The sequence below is a fragment of the Trachemys scripta genome, chromosome 5 (assembly GCF_013100865.1).
Source record: "Trachemys scripta elegans isolate TJP31775 chromosome 5, CAS_Tse_1.0, whole genome shotgun sequence".
Taxonomy (NCBI): Eukaryota; Metazoa; Chordata; order Testudines; family Emydidae; genus Trachemys; species Trachemys scripta.
In genome coordinates, this window is record NC_048302.1 from 133,825,104 (window position 1) to 133,847,043 (window position 21,940).

At 40.0% G+C, this 21,940-nt stretch overlaps 1 protein-coding gene across 3 annotated transcripts in view; it reads left to right on the forward strand.

Annotated features, from left to right (window-relative positions):
- The window catches only part of ATRN (attractin), a 239,209-nt gene that overhangs the window by 143,523 nt on the left and 73,746 nt on the right, over window positions 1-21,940 (forward strand). For all 3 annotated transcript variants that reach the window (XM_034772107.1, XM_034772109.1, XM_034772108.1), the window contains exon 25: window positions 16,658-16,719. In XM_034772107.1, coding sequence (XP_034627998.1) covers window positions 16,658-16,719 — 62 coding nt within the window. The remainder of the gene's footprint in view (window positions 1-16,657; window positions 16,720-21,940) is intronic.

Genomic DNA, 21,940 nt, shown 5'->3' on the forward strand with positions numbered 1-21,940 from the left:
CACACGCCTCATTTGGAACCAGAAGTACGCAATCAGGCAGCAGCAGAGACCCCCTCCCACTCTCCCAGAAAGAGCAAGTACAGTGCTGTGTTAAACGTAAACTACTACAAAATAAAGGGAAAGTTTAAAAAAACAAACAAACAAAAAACAGATTTGACAAAGTAAGGAAGCTGCTTCTGTGCTTGTTTCATTTAAATTAAGATGGTTAAAAGCAGCATTTTTCTTCTACATAGTATAGTTTCAAAGCAGTAATAAGTCAATGTTCAGTTGAAAACTTTTGAAAGAACAACTATAACCTTTTGTTCAGTTACGAATATTTCAGAGTTACAAACAGCCTCCATTCCCAAGGTGTTCGTAACTCTGAGGTACTACTGTACTTATTTTTCATGCCTTGTTTACTGCTTTTTTTCTCCTGTTAATCATTCAGTGCCAGCACAGTTAAGAAGGAATGAACTGGATTCTATATATTGCTGTGCATCAACACAATTAATTGCCGGTCAGTTTAATGAATGCACGTGCAATCCCATTGAAGGTGTTTGAGTTGCACAGTTGTCACTGAATGTCTCTTTTGCTTCCAAAACATATACTCTTCGTTGTGTGCAAGAAGCAAGAATTGAAATTGACTCTGAATGCACAAAGTTTGCAGAGCTGACAGCTAGATATGGCACTCGATATGGCGTTCTGAAGACACAGCACACATGGAACACTAAGATACCATTGTTAGTCAAATTTCAGAGTACATCTCTAATTTAAGATAAATTAAGATACTTCCGAAGAATGGACTTCTTATTGAATACAGCAGGTGCATCTCCTGCTATACTCAATTCAGCTTTTGGAAGTGAAATATTAACCAGTATTTTGCAAATTGCCATAAGTTTATATTACTAGTAGAGGTTAAACCCTCATCCAATGTAAGGGACATTCATTATCATGTTATCACTAACATAATATGTCTGGGGTTCTTAGGACTATTCAAGCAAAATGCTTAAACATTAAGTTCTTGTTTCAAAACCAAAACCAAAGAAAGGTTAAACCATTACTAAAGCAGGTTTGAGTTACGTTTCCTTCCTTATGATACTTGGTTCTTTGTGCTGCTGTTTTCACCAATTCTGTCACTGTTAAACCAGGTGACCATCATTAGTATGAATTGGCATAGCCATTTCAATTAGACTTAAATTTTACATGCAATACAGTGTTTAGTATGGCTTGGGAAGCATTTGTGAGAATGCGGAGTCAAAACATTTCAGCAAAACAAACCTTGAGATGCAGTTACCCTCTGACAGGTGGTTAGCAGTAGGCTGTAGCATAAGAATGGAACTTGGTGAATGTGTAATATTGGATTTATAGTTCCTTTTTTATTTTAAGCTTTCTCTTTCTTTAAGGGTACATGTATCCAGTACAGAAAGCCCACCTAGAGTGTTATCTCTCTAAGGAGCTTTACAGACTAACTACAAAGCTTGTTTTATAATGCATCCGGTAGGCTTTAAGGGTAAAATGGAAATACTACCCTAAATTAAGACTAGATGATAACCGATTCCATGTTCATAAGGAAATTAAATGTGGTGGTTTTGGTAACTTTCCTGAAAGGCCTTCAGTGTGTTGACTGTGTATGCTTACTATGCTCCCTGCATTAGGGATGGATAAAGGTGATGGAGTAAAGCCAGTGTGCGATATGTACACCCCACCCCCTCACACTCTTCATTGTCAGACTCTGACAGCAGTAGAATATTCAAGTCTCTTGTTAATGATGGTTCATGGTGTCTCTTTCCTTTGGATAAATATAATTGCATATGCCTAGGAGCCCATCACACTACATCTTTTCCTGACCATGATGGGATACTTGCTTTAAACTGAACAATGAAAGATAAATCAGTTTGTTTTAATCTTGTGAAATTTACTGTTGAATGTAATTACTTTCAGTGATATGCAATTACATGCTGATTTCCAGAACAGGCAAACTGACATCTCCTGTTGGGTATAGGGAGATTTGAAACAGAACAGTTAAATGATACTTTAAAACATGAAACAGCTGTTTCCTTTCTATCTGCTCTTTCCTTCTTATTTTTGGCATCAATTGGTGACATTTTTCTCCCTTTTTAGAAACCTTTAACATTAGGGAGCATTTTTGCAAGCAGCTTTCTAAATCCTTGAAAATTAGGAATTGTTTTAGAAGACAGTCCACCATTTTCAGGAGGTGTTGCAACTTTTAGGACTTGCCACCTAAGGTAATGACTTTCCGATGATAGGTGATTTCAGCATGAGTAGCTTTCTTTTTCAAGGTTGCTGATGTTTTATTGTAGAACAGTAGTATGGCATGTATTTCTATGTAATCCATATATTATGGTGGGGTTTTTGCACTTGGAGTGAACTGCGACTCTAAAGCCATTTCAGTTAAGTTGGACTTTGTGATGGTACCACAGCCCTATGTTGTTGACATCAGTTTTTGTTTGAGGAACAATGTAGTATTATCTATAATGGTTTTAGGATGTCTCTGTAGTTATGGCAATGTATAAAGTGTTTTGATGATGAAGAAATGGTTTTTCTTGAAGCCAGAAAATGTTACCTTTAGAAGTGAATTAACCTACTATTCTTTTTGTAGTTCTGCCTCTTGGGTCATTAAGTTGTGTTAAATGGTTTCACAGTCTTAAACAGATGCTTCAATCTTTTCATTCTCCAGTTTTATTATAATACATTCGTACAGCATTGTAAACTGCAGGATGAAAGAGATGTAGGGTGAGAAATTTACTGATGACTAGATGGGGTTACTTGAAGAGCTGGGTTTCCATTAGGGATATGGGGAGATAGGGGATGGTGATTGTTTTACAAAAACAAACTGTACCTCTTCAAATGTAAAACTCCAGGTCCCAAATGGCTAATACCTAACAGAGAGATCCAAGAAAGGGAGCTACTTAAATTTAAATACATCTCTACCCCGATATAACGCGACTCGATATAGCACAAATTTGGATATTACGCGGAAAAGCAGCGCTCCGGGGGGCGGGGCTGCATGCTCCGGCAGATCAAAGCAAGTTCGATATAACGCGGTTTCACCTATAACGCGGTAAGATTTTTTTGGCTCCCGAGGACAGCATTATATCGGGGTAGAGGTGTATATGCTCCAACAATAAGGCAGCTCCCTTCTCCATTGAAATGAGAAGTCTGCTATCTCCTTACTTGAAATGGTGTTAGGATAGAAGGATATTTACTGGTATGAGATCTGGAACATGCCTGTGTAAGAGATTTGTGGTCCAAGGAGGTACTCAAGCTGGGCCTTCATCATGTAAAATATCAGAGGGGTAGCCGTGTTAGTCTGAATCTGTAAAAAGTAACAGGGGGTCCTGTGGCACCTTTGAGACTAACAGAAGTACTGGGAGCATAAGCTTTCATGGGTAAGAACCTCACTGACTTGCATCTGAAGAAGTGAGGTTCTTACCCACGAAAGCTTATGCTCCCAGTACTTCTGTTAGTCTCAAAGGTGCCACAGGACCCCCTGTTACTTTTTACATCATGTAAAAGGCAGTGTTGTCTCCTATGAAAAAAATCTTCATTCTTGAATTGGCTCCCCTTTTTCTAAAATAGCCAGCCTTTGACCTTCCGTGTATGCTGCAAACTCCCATCTATTTTCTCAAGTGTTATGTGACAGCTGAGGGATTTGTGGGTGTTGGGCTTCTTAGAGCAAGAAGGGTTTTTGGTGGCCTTACGGATTGGTTTAATGTTGGTGTGTGCAGTGTTGTTGCAGCTGTGTTGGTCCCAGGATATTAGAGGGACAAGGAGGGTGAGGTAATATCTTTTTTTGGACAGACTTCTGCTGGTGAAAGAGACAAGCTTTGAGCTACACAGAGGTCTTCTCTGGCACCTGCAGAACAGCTCTGTGTAGCTCGAAAGCTGCTCTCTTTTACCAACAGAAATTGGTCTGATAAAAGATATTACCTCACCCACCTTGTCTCTCTTACATGGGTGTGGTAAGTTTTACGCTGCTTATATGATGCTTGAATTGCAGGAGACTTACCTGTCTAGGTGTTTATATGCCAGTTGCCATAATTATAATGCCAGTTGCTGTTGTATCTGAATGTGTAAGAGTGTTTTAGTTACCTGTAAATAGGAATAGATGCTCTTTTAAAATCCCAATTAAAAAGTTAATTTAGTTGTCCTGTAAATATGGAACAGGGTAGAGATGCCCTGCAGAGTATAAAAGGGAAAAAGGCAGGATTTTTAAAATGGATATTATTTGTATTACCATATGACAAAACTGCTCAAGTAGATTTTATTTTTTTTAAAAAGCCCACCCTTTTTATTTAATCTTAACTGTTGTGTATAATTATTGCCTACAATCTGCCTCTTTTCCAGAATTCATTAATTTATAGGACCAGTAAGAACACATTAAGGTGTTTTTCCTATAGACCCATTGCTTCACTAAATGATATGAAAGTATTAGTAAATGTTTTAGATAGCAGGATCAAAATGAGTCATTAATTCGGAATTATCAGCCCATCTTTATATGAGAAAGTTCTCCATGTCACAATAGAAGACAAATATTCCACATAATCTGGGCCTTCAACAACTGGTGGAATGAAAGGGAACTGCTGGTTACTGATAATGAGTGTCCTGAAGTCGTTTAAATGGCTTGCTTATTTTGCCTGCTAAAAAAGTGAAATTTAGTTCCAGCTCAACTCTCCTGTAACATAAACCCAGGGAAAAAATCAACCCAAACAAAGTCCAGCATATGACACACAATCTGGCATAGGAACACTGAATAAATAATGAATTGTCAGATGTTGCTGCTGAATCTGCTAGATGTGCCTTAATATGGTATGATACACTGCTGGAATAATCCTGTTTCTTTCCAAAGCACATGCTTCTTTGCTCTTTCTTTTTATTTAAAAAACAAAACAAAAATACCACCAGCCATATACTCAGAAACAACCAACCCTGCAACCAATATGCACACAATAAAGAGAAAAAGTTTAAAGGGCCCAATTTCATTTTCAAGCTTCCAATAGTTCATTATATAAACAGTGAGCAAACAAATGATTTTTATAATGTTGAAATGTACCTCCATACAGTTCCTTTAATCAGTGTGAAAACTCTGGTTCTCTTATCTTTTTTCCTAGAAATAAGTAGGCTGTTGAGGAGAAACATTTTTTGATTACAGCTGCTTTATGCAGTAAGATAACACAACAAGCAATCTGAAATGGTGTGCAGCTTTGGTATTGTCTAATGATAAGTGTCATTACTAGAAAATATTTTTGTTACTGGGCTTTATATAAAACACTTATCACGTCTATAGCGACTTTAATGCTCAGCACTTTACAAATATTAATAAAATCTTTGAGTTTTCGTTATTCATCCCATATACACCTCTACCCCGATATAACGCAACCCCATGTAACACGAATTCAGATATAACGTGGTAAAGCAGTGCTCCGGGGTGGGCGGGGCTGCGCACTCCGGTGGATCAAAGCAAGTTCGATATAACGCTGTTTCACCTATGACGTGGTAAGATTTTTTGGCTCCTGAGGACAGCGTTATATCGAGGGTAGAGGTGTAATTGATAGAAATTGCTTTTAGGTCCCAGTAACCTGTAGATAGCCAAGACTATATTAGGCCATCCATTCCATCGCCTATCAGTGCAGGATTGTTTTCTGTTGTGCATATTTCTAGAGTTTTGTCTGGTTTGAATTGATACAAGTAATGAGGCTATCATCTCTCTTCTGGCAACTATTCCACAGCTTAAACCAAAACCAAAACCAAAAGTGACATGAATACTGATCTTTGTCAATCCTTAGTTTCATTTTCTTCTTGTTTCCTGGTCAGTTTACAGGCACCTTTTGTTTAACATATCTGTAAAGTACCTACCCTCTGTAAAGCTCATTGGTTTCCTAGGTTTTAGGGGATGGAGAATGTTTGGGAGCTGGCCTGCACTACAAATTTTGACAGTATTTGAATCCTTCACAATGAGTTGATATGTTGATGAACACAATTTGTCTTGGTTTACATTGACTTGCAAAGTCCTGGTCAGCATGCAGTCAACTCGTTTGATTCTTTACAAACATGCTCAAACAGCAATATTTTATAGTGAATACTAAAATTGAGTGATAACTGGGAAAGGCGGGACTTTTTCAATGGTAATGGTTTAGTTTGTGTGTTTCTGTGTAATATAATTGGCTGTTGGATTTGTTCTTGTTCTGTTGTTGTTAAAGGGTTTTCTAGTCTCTGGCATAGTTACTCTTATATTAATTTATAAAACAAAATCAGATTAAAATAAGTAAATGTAAACTATCGTTACATGTAGGATAGAGTCTTGGGATACAAAGACAATGGCAGTAGTAGCAATGTCCACTTAGCATCTGCAAAGTTGCCCTAAACTCCAGATGACATTCTAAATAACTTTTTTCCTGCCTTTGTGGTATGGAGAGACTGGCCTGTGGTTTACCAGGAAAGGTAATTTTTGTGCTGTTTGTAGCTGAGATTTGTCTCCTGCAGCTAGACTCCATTAGTAGTACCCATTTCCCTTGCAAGAAGCTTGCCAACTGACAGACTTTCAGGCTAATGCATTAGTTTAATATCCCAGCTGCCAAGCTCAAGATAACTCAAAACAGCTTTGCAGAATAAACACATCTGAGGTCTAGTATAAGGGTTGATATTGTAAAGGTTTTTCAGGAAGTCTCATAGTTTGAACTCAAATGCTTTTAAACCTAGCTGTGGAAAATGTGATTTTTTTTTTTTAAATCAAATGTTTTTTTTTTTTTTTTCCTTTTTAGTTTCAGATGAATTCCACATCCTGTAGCAAATTCCTAACTTAGGTTTTGAATAACGAATGATATGTTTTTACAAAGTTTTTTTTTGTAGTCTAGTCTGTCTTATCTTTTCTGAAAGCAATATACCATGAAACATTTGTTTTTATAATGTGCTGAGAAGAAATACTAAGCATTTAAACTGTAAAATTAAAACACACAGTCATTCCAGAAATAGAGATCTGACCGGAGGCAACTTTATTCAGCATTGATGCAATCTTCAGAATTAGACACAATTGGATAAAAAAGGATGGATAGTGAAGACAATAGGATCGTTGTAGTGTCAGGACATAGCCAAAAAGAGGACCAGTTCAGAGGCAAACTGCTTTGGCCAGGAAGACCTTGCCAGCATCTCTTGATTATGCTTTATTAGTCCTCTATCCCCTTTCGTTGAACTCAGGATAAAGTGTGCTTATGTGCACAATACAAGGATTTGGGGAGAGGATGCAAAGTTGGTGATAGAGTGCTTGGGCCACTAGAAATAAATAAAATCTGGAGATTATTTCAATTTGGTAGTTTTGTTCCCCACAGCATTAAAACAAGGCAAATACAAAGGTTTTAGGACCTTTCCCTTTTTATAGTCTGAGCAAGTAGACATATCTATAGTTAAATTTGCTTAACACCCTAAGCCTTTCTTTTCAGCTGATGATAACATTGCCAAACTAAACCAGTTGAGATGAAATTTTCCATGCTGGCCCTCTGCTTTAGGCTGAAATATTATGTAAAGTTTCAACAAAACCAGTTCAGCTGTTTCCAGGATCCACGTGAGCGGGAAAATTTCCTAGTTTTTCCTATTGTATTTTTGGAAAGCTGAAGTGCCTCCATGTGTTCAGGATTGAAATTTGCCAAAGGAGTAGTCCTGTGGTCATGCTGTCGACATGAAAATGCACCCACATGTTCGAGTTACAAACTCCTGACAAATACCAATCGCACAGGTTCATTTGAATTTCTTAGACTTGCTCCTGCAAGCTCTGAACATTCTATCTCCATTGAGTGTGCGCTAGGAAATTACGTAGAGAGGACTGCTTAAGGCTACAAACGTTTTTTAAAAATGCCAGAAGTAAAGTTGCCAACGCAACTTTAATTCAGACTTCTTGCATGTATGCATTATAGTTGTCTTTAGTTACATGACTACATTCTGTTTCCTCTACAAGACACTTATCTCATTCAGTGTGCAGGCAGGCTGGAAAGTGAATAAGGCAAAAGGCTGTGAGAAGAGCTGGTTTCTCTCTCTTGCTGAGCCACACATTTTGTACATGATGTTTGGCAGTGTTCTATCGTGTGTGTATATATAAGGGACCTGAATTAAGGTTCCTCTACCAATTATGAGCCTTTGCTTGATATTGCTTGCTTGTGCACTTTCATCTAGATGGGCATCACTATTCTGCACCTGGCTATCTATTGAGTGGACCCTGCCAGTCTGATAGATTTGTGTGGAAGTTCTTTGACACACAGAAATGGGGGGGACTAGATCTTAAGTACTCTTTGTAATTTAAAGAAAACTATTCCCACTTTTTGCTCTGCACAGCAATCTGAAAGCTCACAGGGAGAGACAAAAATATATATAAATGGTATTTCTGAGCCAACTGCTGACTGCAGCCAGTTAGCTGAAAAGTGACAATTTGTGACTACTGCAGTAAGGCAGCCCAGTGGTAGAATGTAAATCAATTTTCATCTAAGCTGAACATCAGAAGTAAGCTGGTTCTTGTATTTGCACCATATTTTACATTTGTGCCATAAAGTTGTGGGGCTCAGCTAGTAAGGTAAGGCAAGCAGGAAATAAATCAATCCTCTCTTGCATTGGTCTCCCACACTGATGTAACAAGTGATGCCATTTTTCGACAGCATAGCCCTCAACAATAGGTCAGAAAATCCAATTTGAATGGAAGCTTTATTTTGACCATTTATTCATAGTGAGAAGTAAGTATTACTGTGGGAAACTCTTGGTTTGGTGCAAGCTGTTTTTCTACAAAATTATAAAGCTGCATTCTATATAGAGGAGGAGGGATAGAAAATTATTTTTGGAGGTTTAAATGAACGATGGCTGATACTTTTAATACGAGATTAATCCTTAGACCAACAAGGCATGTGCCCAAAGCCTCTCTAGCTATTATCTTCCCCTCCTCTAAATGCCAGATGAATCAATGTTGCAACTATTCATCTGATACCCTTTCTCATTGCATTATTTATTCAGATTTGTCAACTTTCTCAGATGATTAAATAACTTCCACACTGTAACCCCCGTATACAGACTCAATAACATCCCAGGCTGCCCCTCATAGCCACAAAAGTAACTCATTTAGTCTACTTGAAATCCCTCCTTCAAACTTTTTTTTTCCCCCTTTGGATACACCTACAAAAAAGCTTGACAACAATTAGGTTGCTGGTGTGCTGAGACCAGTGCTCATCATACTTGCCAACACTGTCTCCTTTCCTTGTGCTCCCCTGTCTGCTTGTCTCCATCTGTTATCGCAAGTCTGATATTTACATTGCAAGCTCTGCGGGACAGAGCTGTCTTGGTCTGTGTCTGTACTACACCTAGCACAATGAGAGCCATGTCTTGGGTTCTCAGGTGCTATGGTAATCAAACAATAATTGATTATCGAGCACATTACACGTGTGTGCTGTATAGTGCATGACCTTCCTATTTCCTTCTTAGTTCCCTTTAAAATGTTAGTATTTAATGTAAAGATCATATGCGGTTAGAGTCTTGACTTGCTCAACAGTTGCAACAAGATGAAGCAGCCCTATTAACATTTCTTAGATTTAAAGTCAGATACTGGTTACAGAATTTGGGTGAAGACACCAACTCCGGAATTTACTCTTTTCATTGGAGTGCTAGAACTAGTGTTGATTTGACCATTAGGGCAGTGTTGGGGGGGGCGGGGGGGGTTGCTTTTTTGGAGCTGCAGAACACTTAACCTATCAGCCCTGTAGAGTGGCTGCTTCCTTGTGCTTTGCAAACATGGGGATAGCATGATCAACATCAAGCTCTGCTGTTGAGACTGACCACTGCATTAAGGGCCTTTTCTGAGGTGCTGGCCACTGGCTAGTATGTAACTTAAACTCAGGCTTGGTCTGCATTCAAAAGTTAGGTCGACCTAGTTATGTTGATCAGGGGTGTGAAATACATGCCTCTGACTGACATAGCTAGGCACAATTCCCAACTTCACACGGTAAATAAGCACCCCGACTTTCACAATAAGCCAAAAATCAAGCCAATCCCATTTCAAAATAAGCCAGTCCCTAAGAACCCCAACACTCTGTGACTAGATCCCCCCGGCTTGCAGTCTGGGACTATGGTGGGCCCGCTTTGCACCCTGACTCTCTCCCCCCTTTGCCCCTGCTTGCTGGGAGCCGATCAAAACAAAAGGAACAAGTTACAAGCAACATGCTACAAGCCAAAAACTAGCTAACAAGCAACTCACAAGCCAATTAAGCCAAAAAAGCCCAATTTCTACATTTTTTTTTCGCAGGTTTGGCATGTCTGTAGCTAGGTCAACATCTAGTGCAGATGCAGCTATGAGTATTTCTACACTGCAAAAAACAAACAAACAAAAACCTCTGCAGCAGTAAATCTGCGAGCCCAAGTCAACTGACTTGGGCTCACCCTACTGTACTAAAAATAGCAGTGTAGACATTCCACTCAGGCTGGAGCTTGAACTCTGAGACCCTCCCCTTTCGCTGGGTCTCAGAGTTCGATCTTCAGCCCAAGTGTGAATATCTACACTGCTGTGTTTAGCCTCCTAGCACAGGTCCAAGTCAGTTGACCCGGGAGCTGAGACTTGCTGCCGTGGGGAGGAGGGGTGTTTTGCAGTGTAGATGTACCCTGTGTTGATGGAAGAACCCATTGACTTGGCTAACTTTGGGAAGATGATGTTCCTACACAGGTGGAAAAAGATGGAAAAATCCCCTGCATCGGTGTCGGCTGTGTCTATATTACGAGGTTATGCTGGCATAGCTATGGTGACATAGCTATGCCAATGTAGTCTCTGTAGTGTCGACTTACCTTTGCACTAGTATATGTAGGAGCTCAGTTGTACAAGATATTGGTTTATCAGTCTTCATCCAAGGTATATGGTTCAAGCCATTACAAGAGGAATAGCTCAGTGCACATATAATATGACTGCTTCCAGGCCCAGGAATTGACAGTAGCCTGTGAACTCGCTTTAGCATGAGAACACCCCAGCTATTTTTGCTGTCTCGCAGAAAGCTGAATTTGAAGTTTCCAGAGTTATCTGGTGCTGCCTCACATGATTAAAACCAAGAATTAATCAAAGGACTCTCACAGCCACCGTCACCCTAACATCTTATTGCCTCACAATCCTTAATTTATTATTTACCCTTACAGCACCCCTGTGAGGTAAGGAATTCCCTTTTTTTTCACATGGGGATTGAGGCACATAGTCTAAGTGACTTGGTCACACAGGAAGTCTGTGGCAGCGCAGGGAATTGGACCTGTCTCCCCATAGTCCCAGGCTAGAGTCCTAACTATTGGATCATTTATCCTCTCTGCTGGAGAAAGGTCAGGAGATGCATTCTGAATCTCGAGTACTGGGAAATGCTGACCAAAAATTCTGAGCCACAGTGCCAGAAATCATGTGTATACAAGGCAATGGTTCTGAGCAGTCATGGTTGTCTAAATCTGTAAGGAGGAGCCAGAATGAAAGAGAACCAAGAGATGAACCTTCTAATAGTATTGCCAGAAGAACACACAGCTAATGTTTCTGCAGTTTTTGCATACTCGAAAATGTGAACATTACAGATTGGCAAATCAGAACTCTGATCTTTACAGGAGAGCACAAACCTTCCTCAGAAGGTTCCACTGAGCTTTGGAAGTTTGGCCTCTTAGGGTATGTGTACTCAGCAAAGAAGAACCTGTGACAGCAGACTCGGGCTTGCGGGCTCAAGCTGCAAGGCCGTTTCATTGCAGTGTAGGCTTCCAAGCTCGGGCTGGGGCTTCGCGTTCTGCACATGATTTCTCTTGAGTCCAAGTTGGCTGGTAAGGGGGAGTTGCAAGTTTTTCTTTGCTGTGTAGACATACCCTTTTATTCAGATACACTCACTTTTTGGTGCTATTTTCTATCCTCTACATCTGTTTCAGTAAAGAGGAACTTGAAGAAATTATCAAGAAAGATTTTTTCCCTTTCCCTATTTGCTATCAGTTGCTGACAGTATACTGTGAATGTGTTATACTTTTAAAGCACATAATTGGGCAAAAGGCACAGGTTTTAGCTGTGTTTTAAGAAGCATTGCAACAAGTAACAGTCAGAGCATCTTGAGAGGAAGAATATCGTTACCTGCTTTCCCTACCAAAAGCTGTAAAGGGCCAAAATTAATACTTTAAATAACTGAAGAATATTTAAAAATGTTTAGCTGATAAGCTGACAGAAATGCAGGCACTTAAAATTCTGGCCATGGCTTCTTGTTACTGTTGTTTGCACTCTCCAAAGTCAAACTGAATTCATGCTTCATAAAAATGGCAGAAAATCGAGCTATGGGGGAGGAAATAAACATAGATGTACATAAATGCTACATGTAGCTTATTTGCTGTTTGGATGCTTGTTTTATCTGTTCGGAAACCCTGAAACCCTGAGACTTGGAAACCCTGCCAATCTTATTAGCCTTCTGTTCTGTCATTTTTTTATTGATTTGTTTTGGCACTCTGATTTTGTCTAAATATAAATTAAGATAACCTGAATCTCTGTTCGGACCGCTGCACTTTTCAAAATACCATGTTGTCCCATAGACTTAGAAAATGTACAGTATGTAGTGTTCTCACAGTTAATAGATTACTGTTTCTGACAGGACAAGCTTTCTTGCTTGTTTAAATAAATCTTTTGACTTTTCAGTGAATTCAAAACTTTAGTACCCTGTTTCCTGTTTGTGTGTGTTCTCCAGTTCATTTTATGCTTTTGCATATGTTAACTGAGCTGTATTTTGTACTAAAAGACCGTCTCCTGTTCAAAATATCCTTGCTAGCTTCACTTTCTGTTGTCAGCCAGAATCTGAGAGGACCGAGAATAGAAGGGCTCTAATGGTTCAAATTGCATATGCTTTACAAATTGCTGGATATGGGCAAAAACCTAAATTTGGCATGTCCATAGTTCATAGTGGAAGACAAGGTGGAAAAGGCAACATGATTCATGTGTTGTGAATGAATGCATGGGAAGGCTGAGTTGGGCTTCAAGACATCAAAAATGCTGCATATTCTAATAGGAAAATTGAAATAGTTAAGTATCTTTTAAAAAAAAACACTTTCAGAAATATAAAACTATTAATACATTATATTAAATGAAATGCTAGCACCCTATTACAGCTCTTTTAGAATTGCAATTAATGTAAGTAATTTATTCTTTTATAATTATACCCTTTCCATTTTCCTTGTAATGGCAGTTAGGGATAATTAATTTATAACATCCTACAGGAATTATATTGTTCCAATTTGTGTGTAGTTGTTTTCATAAAATGTATGTCAGAATATTAAGTTAAGTACAATATGAGTCACACATTTAAGTACTCTTAATTAATCAATTACTCTTACCGTATTTCTCATGAATGTATTGAACTTTGTCACGTAATTGTGCAGATTCAAGCATTTTTGATGAATTTATAAAAAACAGTTACCTACCTTTCATAACTGTTGTTCTTTAATTTTTAGCTTATATCTCATTAAAATCCAGTTTTCATGTATCTGAAAAGCAGTTTTATGTGATACTGCAAGTCATTGGGTTTTCAAAAAATGTGATAGTTTGTATGCTTTCTTTCAGCTATCTTCTCACTACATGGAAACAGATTCTACTAGTAGTGCTATGTTGAACTACTGTGGTGAATGGTCTGGTCTCATTACTCTTAACCATTTATTAATAGTACAAAATTATTCTGAGGCATGTACAGTGACACTAGTTAGTGAAGAACCAGAGGTCATGACTCCATAGTTAAGATTGAGTTCCATTTTGCACATATAACCTCTTTGTTTCACACGGGAAAATACAGTGACTCCTCCCCAAAAGTACGGCACTTACTTTTTTAAAGTACAGAATGCATTTTCTAACAATTTATAAGTAGATTTTTTTAATTAGTGTGAGTTAACATTAATCAAAAACTGGATCCATTAAGAAATTTTACATATCACTTTTGTTTTTCCTGAATGAGTTTAATAAAAGTGTAACACAAACACTTCAACCTTTCCATACAGTTAAAATTAATTAAATCTTGAGTATAGGCTGTATTCAAAGAAATTAGGCTGTACTTGAGCAAAGTTATTAATTGTTGTTATATCTAATGATGATGATGATAGGCTACAGATGGGGTCACGTCAACAGCACAAGGTGTTCTCAACTTGTGAGAAGTAAATTATGGAAGTCACCTGAGATTTTTTTACCCTTTTACAAGGTGCAAACTCCCCTGTTGCATCCTCCCAAAATATAAGCTCTGCCAAATGAATCAAGAAACCACACTTACTAGGTCACTTATGATGCACCAGAGGAAGCTGACTTTTCTGTGTTACCTAGAACTTATCCATCTTTGTATTTTCACTTGAATTCCTTATTCAGACTCCTGTCTCCGGCCATCCTTTTCTAGTCATGGCTTAGAGATGAGTTCCTCGATTCTGTTATCACAGGTGGTTTACAGCTTTGGAATGCACATAAGCATCTCAGTTTTTTTCTGGGATCCATCCTGCACTGAAATGGCAGAAGCTTGTTTTTAATCTATAAATCCCACTTTGGTCTGTTTTAAAAGAAGGTCTAGGCCCATAGTCATTTGTCCTCCACTGTATTGAAAGAGGTTCCTACCACTTGTTTAATTTTGTTTACTCGTAGTTCAGTTGCAATAGGCTTTGACTTCCAGCATATGCAGTAGGCTGATAATGATTCTTTCAGGAGGATTGGTTGCCTGTCCAGTTTCTCTTTCTGCTTCTAGATTCCTTGTTCTATAAAAGCTTTTAGTTTAAAAATATACAGTTTTATCATATTATCTCATTAATATAGCTCGTATTGTGAATGTATGACTGTATAACATTACCTGTAATGTTTCAGGATCTTAGACAGACAAGGTGGCTGAGGTAACATCTTTATTGGACCAAATTCTGTTGGTGAGAGAGACCAGCATTTGAGCTTACACAGAAGAAGAAGAGGAGCTGTGTAAACTCGAAAGCTTATCAGTCTCACCAACAGAAGTTGGTCTAGTAAAACTATGATCTCACCCACCTTGTTTCTCCAATATCCTGGATCAACATGACTGCAACATTACTGCATACAAGTATCTTAGGCATTACATAACATAACAAGTATCTTAGTTACTCTCACTTCTTGTTTCTATAATATATCATGAACTTGAAATTATTCGATTTGTTTGAAATTATTACTATTCCTATCTTATTTGTTTTAAGGAAAATATAGATTTAGCCCTCTGTGCTTAAAATGTAAAGTGCTGTAAGTGCAGCTCACAATACATTTGCTGTCCTTTTTTTAACTGGAAAACTCAAGTAGACTGTTGGGTAGTGCATTAAAATTAAATTTAAAATACAGCTTGCTGAATCTTCCCGTCATATATAGGCAGTAGGATTGAAAGCATGGAATCATACAGTCTGCAGCTTTCAGTGCTGTTGGGTATAAGCTTTCTAGCAAAACAGAAAGTATACCATTATGCACTCCAAAGGAGATTACAGTGTATAAAGATCACTTCAGCGTATTTGTAAACAAATGGTTCTGGCCTGCTACTGTATCAGATGTAATATTATATAGATATTTAAAGCAAATATGGCAGACTGTTCCAGACTGTTTCTGGAAAAAAATAATATACCAATGTTAATTTTTCTGGTATTCATAATATTCAACCTGTAGCTAACAGTGGGAATAGGTTAAAATTTGATACCAATATTGTTATGATGTGTAATTTTTAATGGGAAAATAGAAACGATGCTTTGAGACACTCCATAAAAATGAAAAGCTTTGCTGTATAAACTGCCTCCATTTAGTGTTGGAAAAAGTTCCGATTGTTCATGAAAGAGTTAATTTCCTGTTGTGGTGCTGGGATTGATAGTCAGAGGAAATAGGAGGTACCTGGAAAGAATTTGTGCAATATTAGCAATCACAAGTTGCCTTTCTGTTGGCTTGCCTTCCCTTTGCTTTGTTGTTTTTAACCAGACTCTCTAATCTCTCCTTTTGCCTCTAACCACCTCCCAATTTCCTGTTCCTTTCTTCCTTCTGTTTTGTATCCAAAAAATTGGGTTGTTTTTCACATTTCAGTTTGAGTGGCTGCAGGAAAGTGGGTTAAAATGAATGCCATAGTTGTTTTTACAGTATCTATTATCTTCTGTGTTTCATGCCTTTTTGCTGCTCTCGGTGTAAGTTACTTATTCAAGAAGATCTTACTTTAAGAGTATTATTTCAATGGGGGCAAGCAATTCTGCTTACTTTTAAACTTTTTAGTATTGTACTTTATTGGTTAATATGTCTGCAGTAATTCAAAATATTCTACTTTAGCTGTATGCTGCTTGTTATTTATGAGTATTGTGATCATTTTGGATTTGGAGCTTTTCAGACATGATTACCATGTTCTTTTGCCTCATTTACCAAAGTGATCTATTCCTGGACTGTAACTGGAAGAGCTGAATTATTTGTTTTGTTTTTAAAAAGAAATTTGGATGAAGCATTTCAAACCTTAATCTGAGGTCTGTTTCTTCTTCCTCAGAATACTACGTAATATTTGTTTTTAAAAAATCAACATGGTGTACATTTGAAGAAAATGAAGCAGTATTTCATAGTAATTGTTGATCCCAACAGCAGTGTAATGATGAATTTTGGATATAAATTACCTGCCAGTGAAGTAACAGGAAAACATTTGCTTTTCTTTTACAGATTGCTTTCTCACAGCACAGCAACTTTATGGACCTCGTACAGTTCTTTGTGACATTTTTCAGGTACTTTTCATTTTAGGCAGATAAATATTTCAACTGTTTTAAGAAAGCTCCTTTGATCAATACACTGATTTATAGTTTATTAAAGTTAAACCATCATCTTTATCTAACATTTAAGTCTAGTGAATTGAAAGTACTACTATTAACATTTAAAATATTTTTTCTTGGTAAGGTTAAATTAGAGAAATTGGCTGCACGTCAGTGCAAGCGCACACCATCCTCTGAATAAAATGAGCCCTTATCCTCAGTGTGAAACAGGTTCACAATGCCATAAGAATGGAATCAACAGAAGTAAAAAAATATTCTATTTCCTCTTCCATTCTTCAAAAGGGTGTTCTTAATAAGAACATGGGACGTCTCCAGAAGTGATGAAAATTAGGTCCTTAGGATTTCATAAACTGATGTGCTGGATTTTCTAATTGTAGGGACTGTTAATATTTCATAACCATAATAATACTATATATAAGCTACTTAAGTAGCACTTTCAAGTAAACATTTCAAAGTGCCTTATGAACATTAAAGCCTCACAGTCCTTTGTGAAGTAGGTAAGGATTATACACGTTTTACCCGTGAGTAAACACATACAGAAATGGTATCCTGCCTGAGCTTTTGCAGACATTCAGTGGCAGAAGAGGTCATAAAACCTAAGAGAACGGAGTTGGCATTTCATGAAGATCACTTATCAGGGCTCCTATATCAAACCTTTTTCGTAGTGTGGACTACATCTTAAAATAGTGCTGTGAGGACATTTTACAGTGGATGCTTGTTTACAGCAACAGCTTGTAAGAGCGACTGCTGCTTGTGAGCAACATTTCCCCAGGGAACTCTTTCCCTACTGTGAATTGTTGACACTCCCCATAACAGCAACAGTCACTTAGGCGCAATGCAGCAAAAGGGCGCCGATCTGTTCCTACTAATAAGCATCTACTGTATATGGTTTACTTCCTGTCTCATTCATGTTGATATGGAGTAAAATCTTTTTCCCATTGAAGTAAATGAGGGTTCTTCTTCAAGTAGTGTCCTTGAGGGTGCTCCACTTCAGATACACATGTGCCTCTCAAACCTTTGATTGGAGATTTTCTGTTAGTAGCATCTGTTCGACCTATGCATGCATACTATACAACTTTGCGCCACGCTCCCAGGGCATATAGGGCTGCGTGGGCAAATCGCCCTCAGTTCCTTCTCTCCAACCTCCGCCTGAGACGGAGCTCTAGTGTACCTGCTTTGTGTGTGCCTCAGGGTGTTTTGTAGTTTAGTTCAGTGTTTGTTAGTTGTTAGAATAAAATCAGTTAGATAGATGTGAGAGGTTTCATTTTTTTCTCCCCCTGCCCCCCCATTTTTTCCCCTCCCCCATTTTTTCTGGTAAGCTTATTTGGTCTGGCTGGGTATGCCTGGCTTACCAAGTTTCAAAAGCTGCTTCTCTTGTTGGGCGACTGTTCCAATCAGCAACAGCCACTCTAAATGTATCCATTGTGTGGGAGAGTCCCATATCATCCCAAAAGTGTAACTTTTGCCTGGCTCTAAAATTTAGAGCTCAGAAGAATTGGGAGACCAAACTGAAGCTGCTGCTGATGGAGCACTCCCTTTGACCTCCTTCCGACTGAGGTCAGCAGACCACACACATTCCACTTTCCCTCCCCCTGCCATTCATCTGTCTCCAGACAGTGTCCCTTTGGCTAAGGTCTTGCCTAGAAGGGGGAAGATCTCAGAGGACTTAGGGAAGGTTTTGAAGCAGAGGAGGTCAGTCTCCCACCACAAGGAGCCAGCTCCCAAGAAGTTCTGATATCCTGCTAGGTTTATGGTGTTGGAGGCCTCAGTCTCTCAACTCGGTACTTTCGAGGCAGAAGACTCTTTCTCCAGTACCAGTGGAGCAGGGAGACCCCAGAGCACTTCAGAGAAACATAATGCCGTCAGAGCCTCAGTACCATCTGCCTCTAGATCAGCACCATCTATTTCAGACTTACCAATGGTGCCTTCCCACTTGGTACCCTCAGTACTGACAAAATAAAAGCACACCCCTTCGGCCCCAATGCCTACGCACTCCAAACCTACGTTACTGCCCATGTCAACTGGTGTGTCAGTACAGACCCGCTTGGAGCCTCAGAAATTCCTTTACTCCATGGACTTGTCAGTGTTGGATGAGCTGGAATCTCCACTACTTAAGGGTACTGAATGACACTGAGTACCAAGATCAGTCTCTAGATTACCTGTGCTTCCTGCTACTGCAGAATTCTCCACCTTTCTTTACTTGCCCCCACCCCCTCTCCCACATTGGAGGACACTGAGGAGGATAAAGGAGACATTCAATGAGCTTCCTCCTTATCTGTGTAGGATTCCCCTCTGCATCATTACAGAAACTCATATTCTGACAAAAAGACCCTCAGCCACATGAGGGATTGTGGAATCAGTCCTGGGTATTAGCCCCTCTCCCAAATGGGCCTCTCCAATGGTCTTATTGGGATCCTTAGACAACTTATTGGCAGCAATTTTCCAGACCTCTGGCTCCACTGCACCAGGAAACTAGGGTCACAAATGCCCCTGTTTTCTCTTCATCTCCAGACACGGCAGTCGTGCTTCTACCATCATCGGTGACTGATGATTTTCATAAATTCCAGGACCTTGTGAAGAGAGTGGCAAACACCCTCCAGATACTTCTTGAGGAGGTTAAAGATTCACATCACAAGCTCCTGGACATTTTGCAGTTGGTGACAGCCACCCGGGTAGTGCTATCAGTTAATGAAGCACTCCTAGATCCTGCAGAGACTGTGTGGCAAACTTCTGCCATCGTACAGCCAACTTGTAAATGGGCAGATAAGAAACATATTACCTTCAGGGACTCAGAATTTTTGTTTTCCCACCCCCACCTAATTTCCTGGTGGTGGCTGCCGTAAACGAGTGAGAGAGACAAAATTACTCCAGATCTTCTCCTTATGATAAGGACCAGAATGGTTAGACCTTTTTGGATGGAAGGCCTACTCATCTATGACCCTCCAGTTTCGAATCACAAACTGTCAGGCAATCATGGCCAAGAATAACTACATGAGTTACAACAAGTTTGCATCCTCGATTGAACATCTTCCACAGGAGCATAGAGAACGCTTCCATGCTGTTATTAAGAAGGGTTAGTTATTAGCCAGACCCTCTCCAAGCATCCTTGGATACCACGGACATTGCCACTAGATCCATCTCCACAGCAGTTGTCATGCACAAGGAGTTGTGGCTCTAGTTGTCAAGATTCCTGAGAGAGGTTCATAACATGGTGGAAGACCTCCTGTTTGGTCAGAAGCTCTTCTTGGGAGCTATGAATTAGTCTCTGTACATGTGAAGGTCTCCAGGGCCACATTGAGGTATCTTGTTATATACACTCCTACAAACAAGAGGAGATTTAGCAGGACTCAAACTTCCCAGAGATCGTGCCTGGCTTAGTTCTCTGGTTTTCAGAGAACTGCTGAGCCTGCTAGAAAAAGACAAATTCCAAAGGTAAAGAGCTTCCCACCCTCCTTCAACAACTAACCTGTCATCATCAAAACAGCAATATTGATGTGTTGGTTGAGGGCTCAACTCCTCCCCCACCTCTAATTTGCAAGCTGCTACTTTCTGCCTACCTTCCCGCTTTTGGAGACTGCCTTTTCCATTTGTAACCGGACTGGTGGCGTATTACAACAGACAGGTGGGTCATGGAGGTTATAACTTTATATCTCATCCGCAACCCCACCGCCCTTCCTTGTTCCACTTTAGAGAGCCCTCTAATGAGATTATGCTGAGTCAAGAAGTACATTCTCTCCTTTGTTTAGGAGCAATAGAATCATTTCCATCCCCGCACAGGTGGAAAATATTTTACTCAAAATATTTTCTCATGCCAAAGAAGGACAGACAGTGGAGACCAATCTTCAATCTAAGACAACTGAACAAATTGTTAGGGTATGTCTACACTACGAGAGTAGTTCAATTTTACTTAAATTGAATATGTGGAATCGATGTTACAAAGTCGAACGTGTGTATCCACACTAAGGACAGTAATTCGACTGTGCGAGTCCACACTAACGGGGCAAGTGTCGACATTGGAAGCGGTGCACTGTGGGCAGCTATTCCACAGTTCCCGCAGTCCCCGCTGCCCATTGGAATTCTGGGTCGAGCCCCCAATGCCTGCTGGGGAAAAAAATGTGTCAAGGATGGTTTTGGGTAACTGTCTTCATCCAACCGTCACTCCCAGCCTCCCTCCCTGAAAGCGCCAGCGGGCAATCCGTTCATGCACTTTTCTGGTGAGTGACAGCGCGGACGCCACAGCACTGCGAGCATGGAGCCCGCTGCGACCATCGCTTCAGTTATGGCCGTTGTCAACACCTTGCACCTTATCATCCACCTTTTCCAGAGGCAGATGCTGAGAAATCAGGCGAGGAGGCTACGGCAGCGCAGTGAGGACATGAAGTCTGAGAGTGGCACAGACCTGTCACAAAGCATGGGACCCTGCGCCATGGACATCATGGTGGCAATGGGTCATGTTGATGCTGTGGAACGGCGATTCTGGGCACGGAAAACAAGCATGGACTGGTGGGATCGCATAGTGCTGCAGGTCTGGGATGAATCACAGTGGCTGCGAAACTTTAGCATGCAGAAGGGAACTTTCATGGAACTTTGTGAGTTGCTGTCCCCTGCCCTGAAGCGCAAGGACACCCGGATGTGAGCAGCCTTGACTGTCCAGAAGCGAGTGGCCATAGCCCTCTGGAAGCTTGCAACACCAGACAGCTACCGGTCAGTCGCGAACCACTTTGGCGTGGGCAAATCTACCGTGGGTGGTGGTGTGATGCAAGTATCCAATGCAATCGTTGAGGTACTGCTATCAAAGATAGTGACCCTGGGAAACGTGGAGGTCATCATAGATGGCTTTGCCGCGATGGGATTCCCAAACTGCGGTGGGGCCATAGATGGAACTCACATCCCTATCCTGGGACCGGACCACCAGGCCAGCCAGTACATTAACCGAAAGGGCTACTTTTCAATGGTGTTGCAAGCACTGGTGGACCATAGGGGATGTTTTACAAACATCAACGTCGGATGGCCGGGCAAGGTTCATGACGCTCGTGTTTTCAGGAACTCTGGTCGGTTTAGATGGCTGCAGGAAGGTATTTACTTCCCGGACCACAAAATAACTGTTGGGGATGTGGAGATGCCTATAGTGAGCCTCGGGGACCCAGCCTACCTGCTAATGCCCTGGCTCACGAAG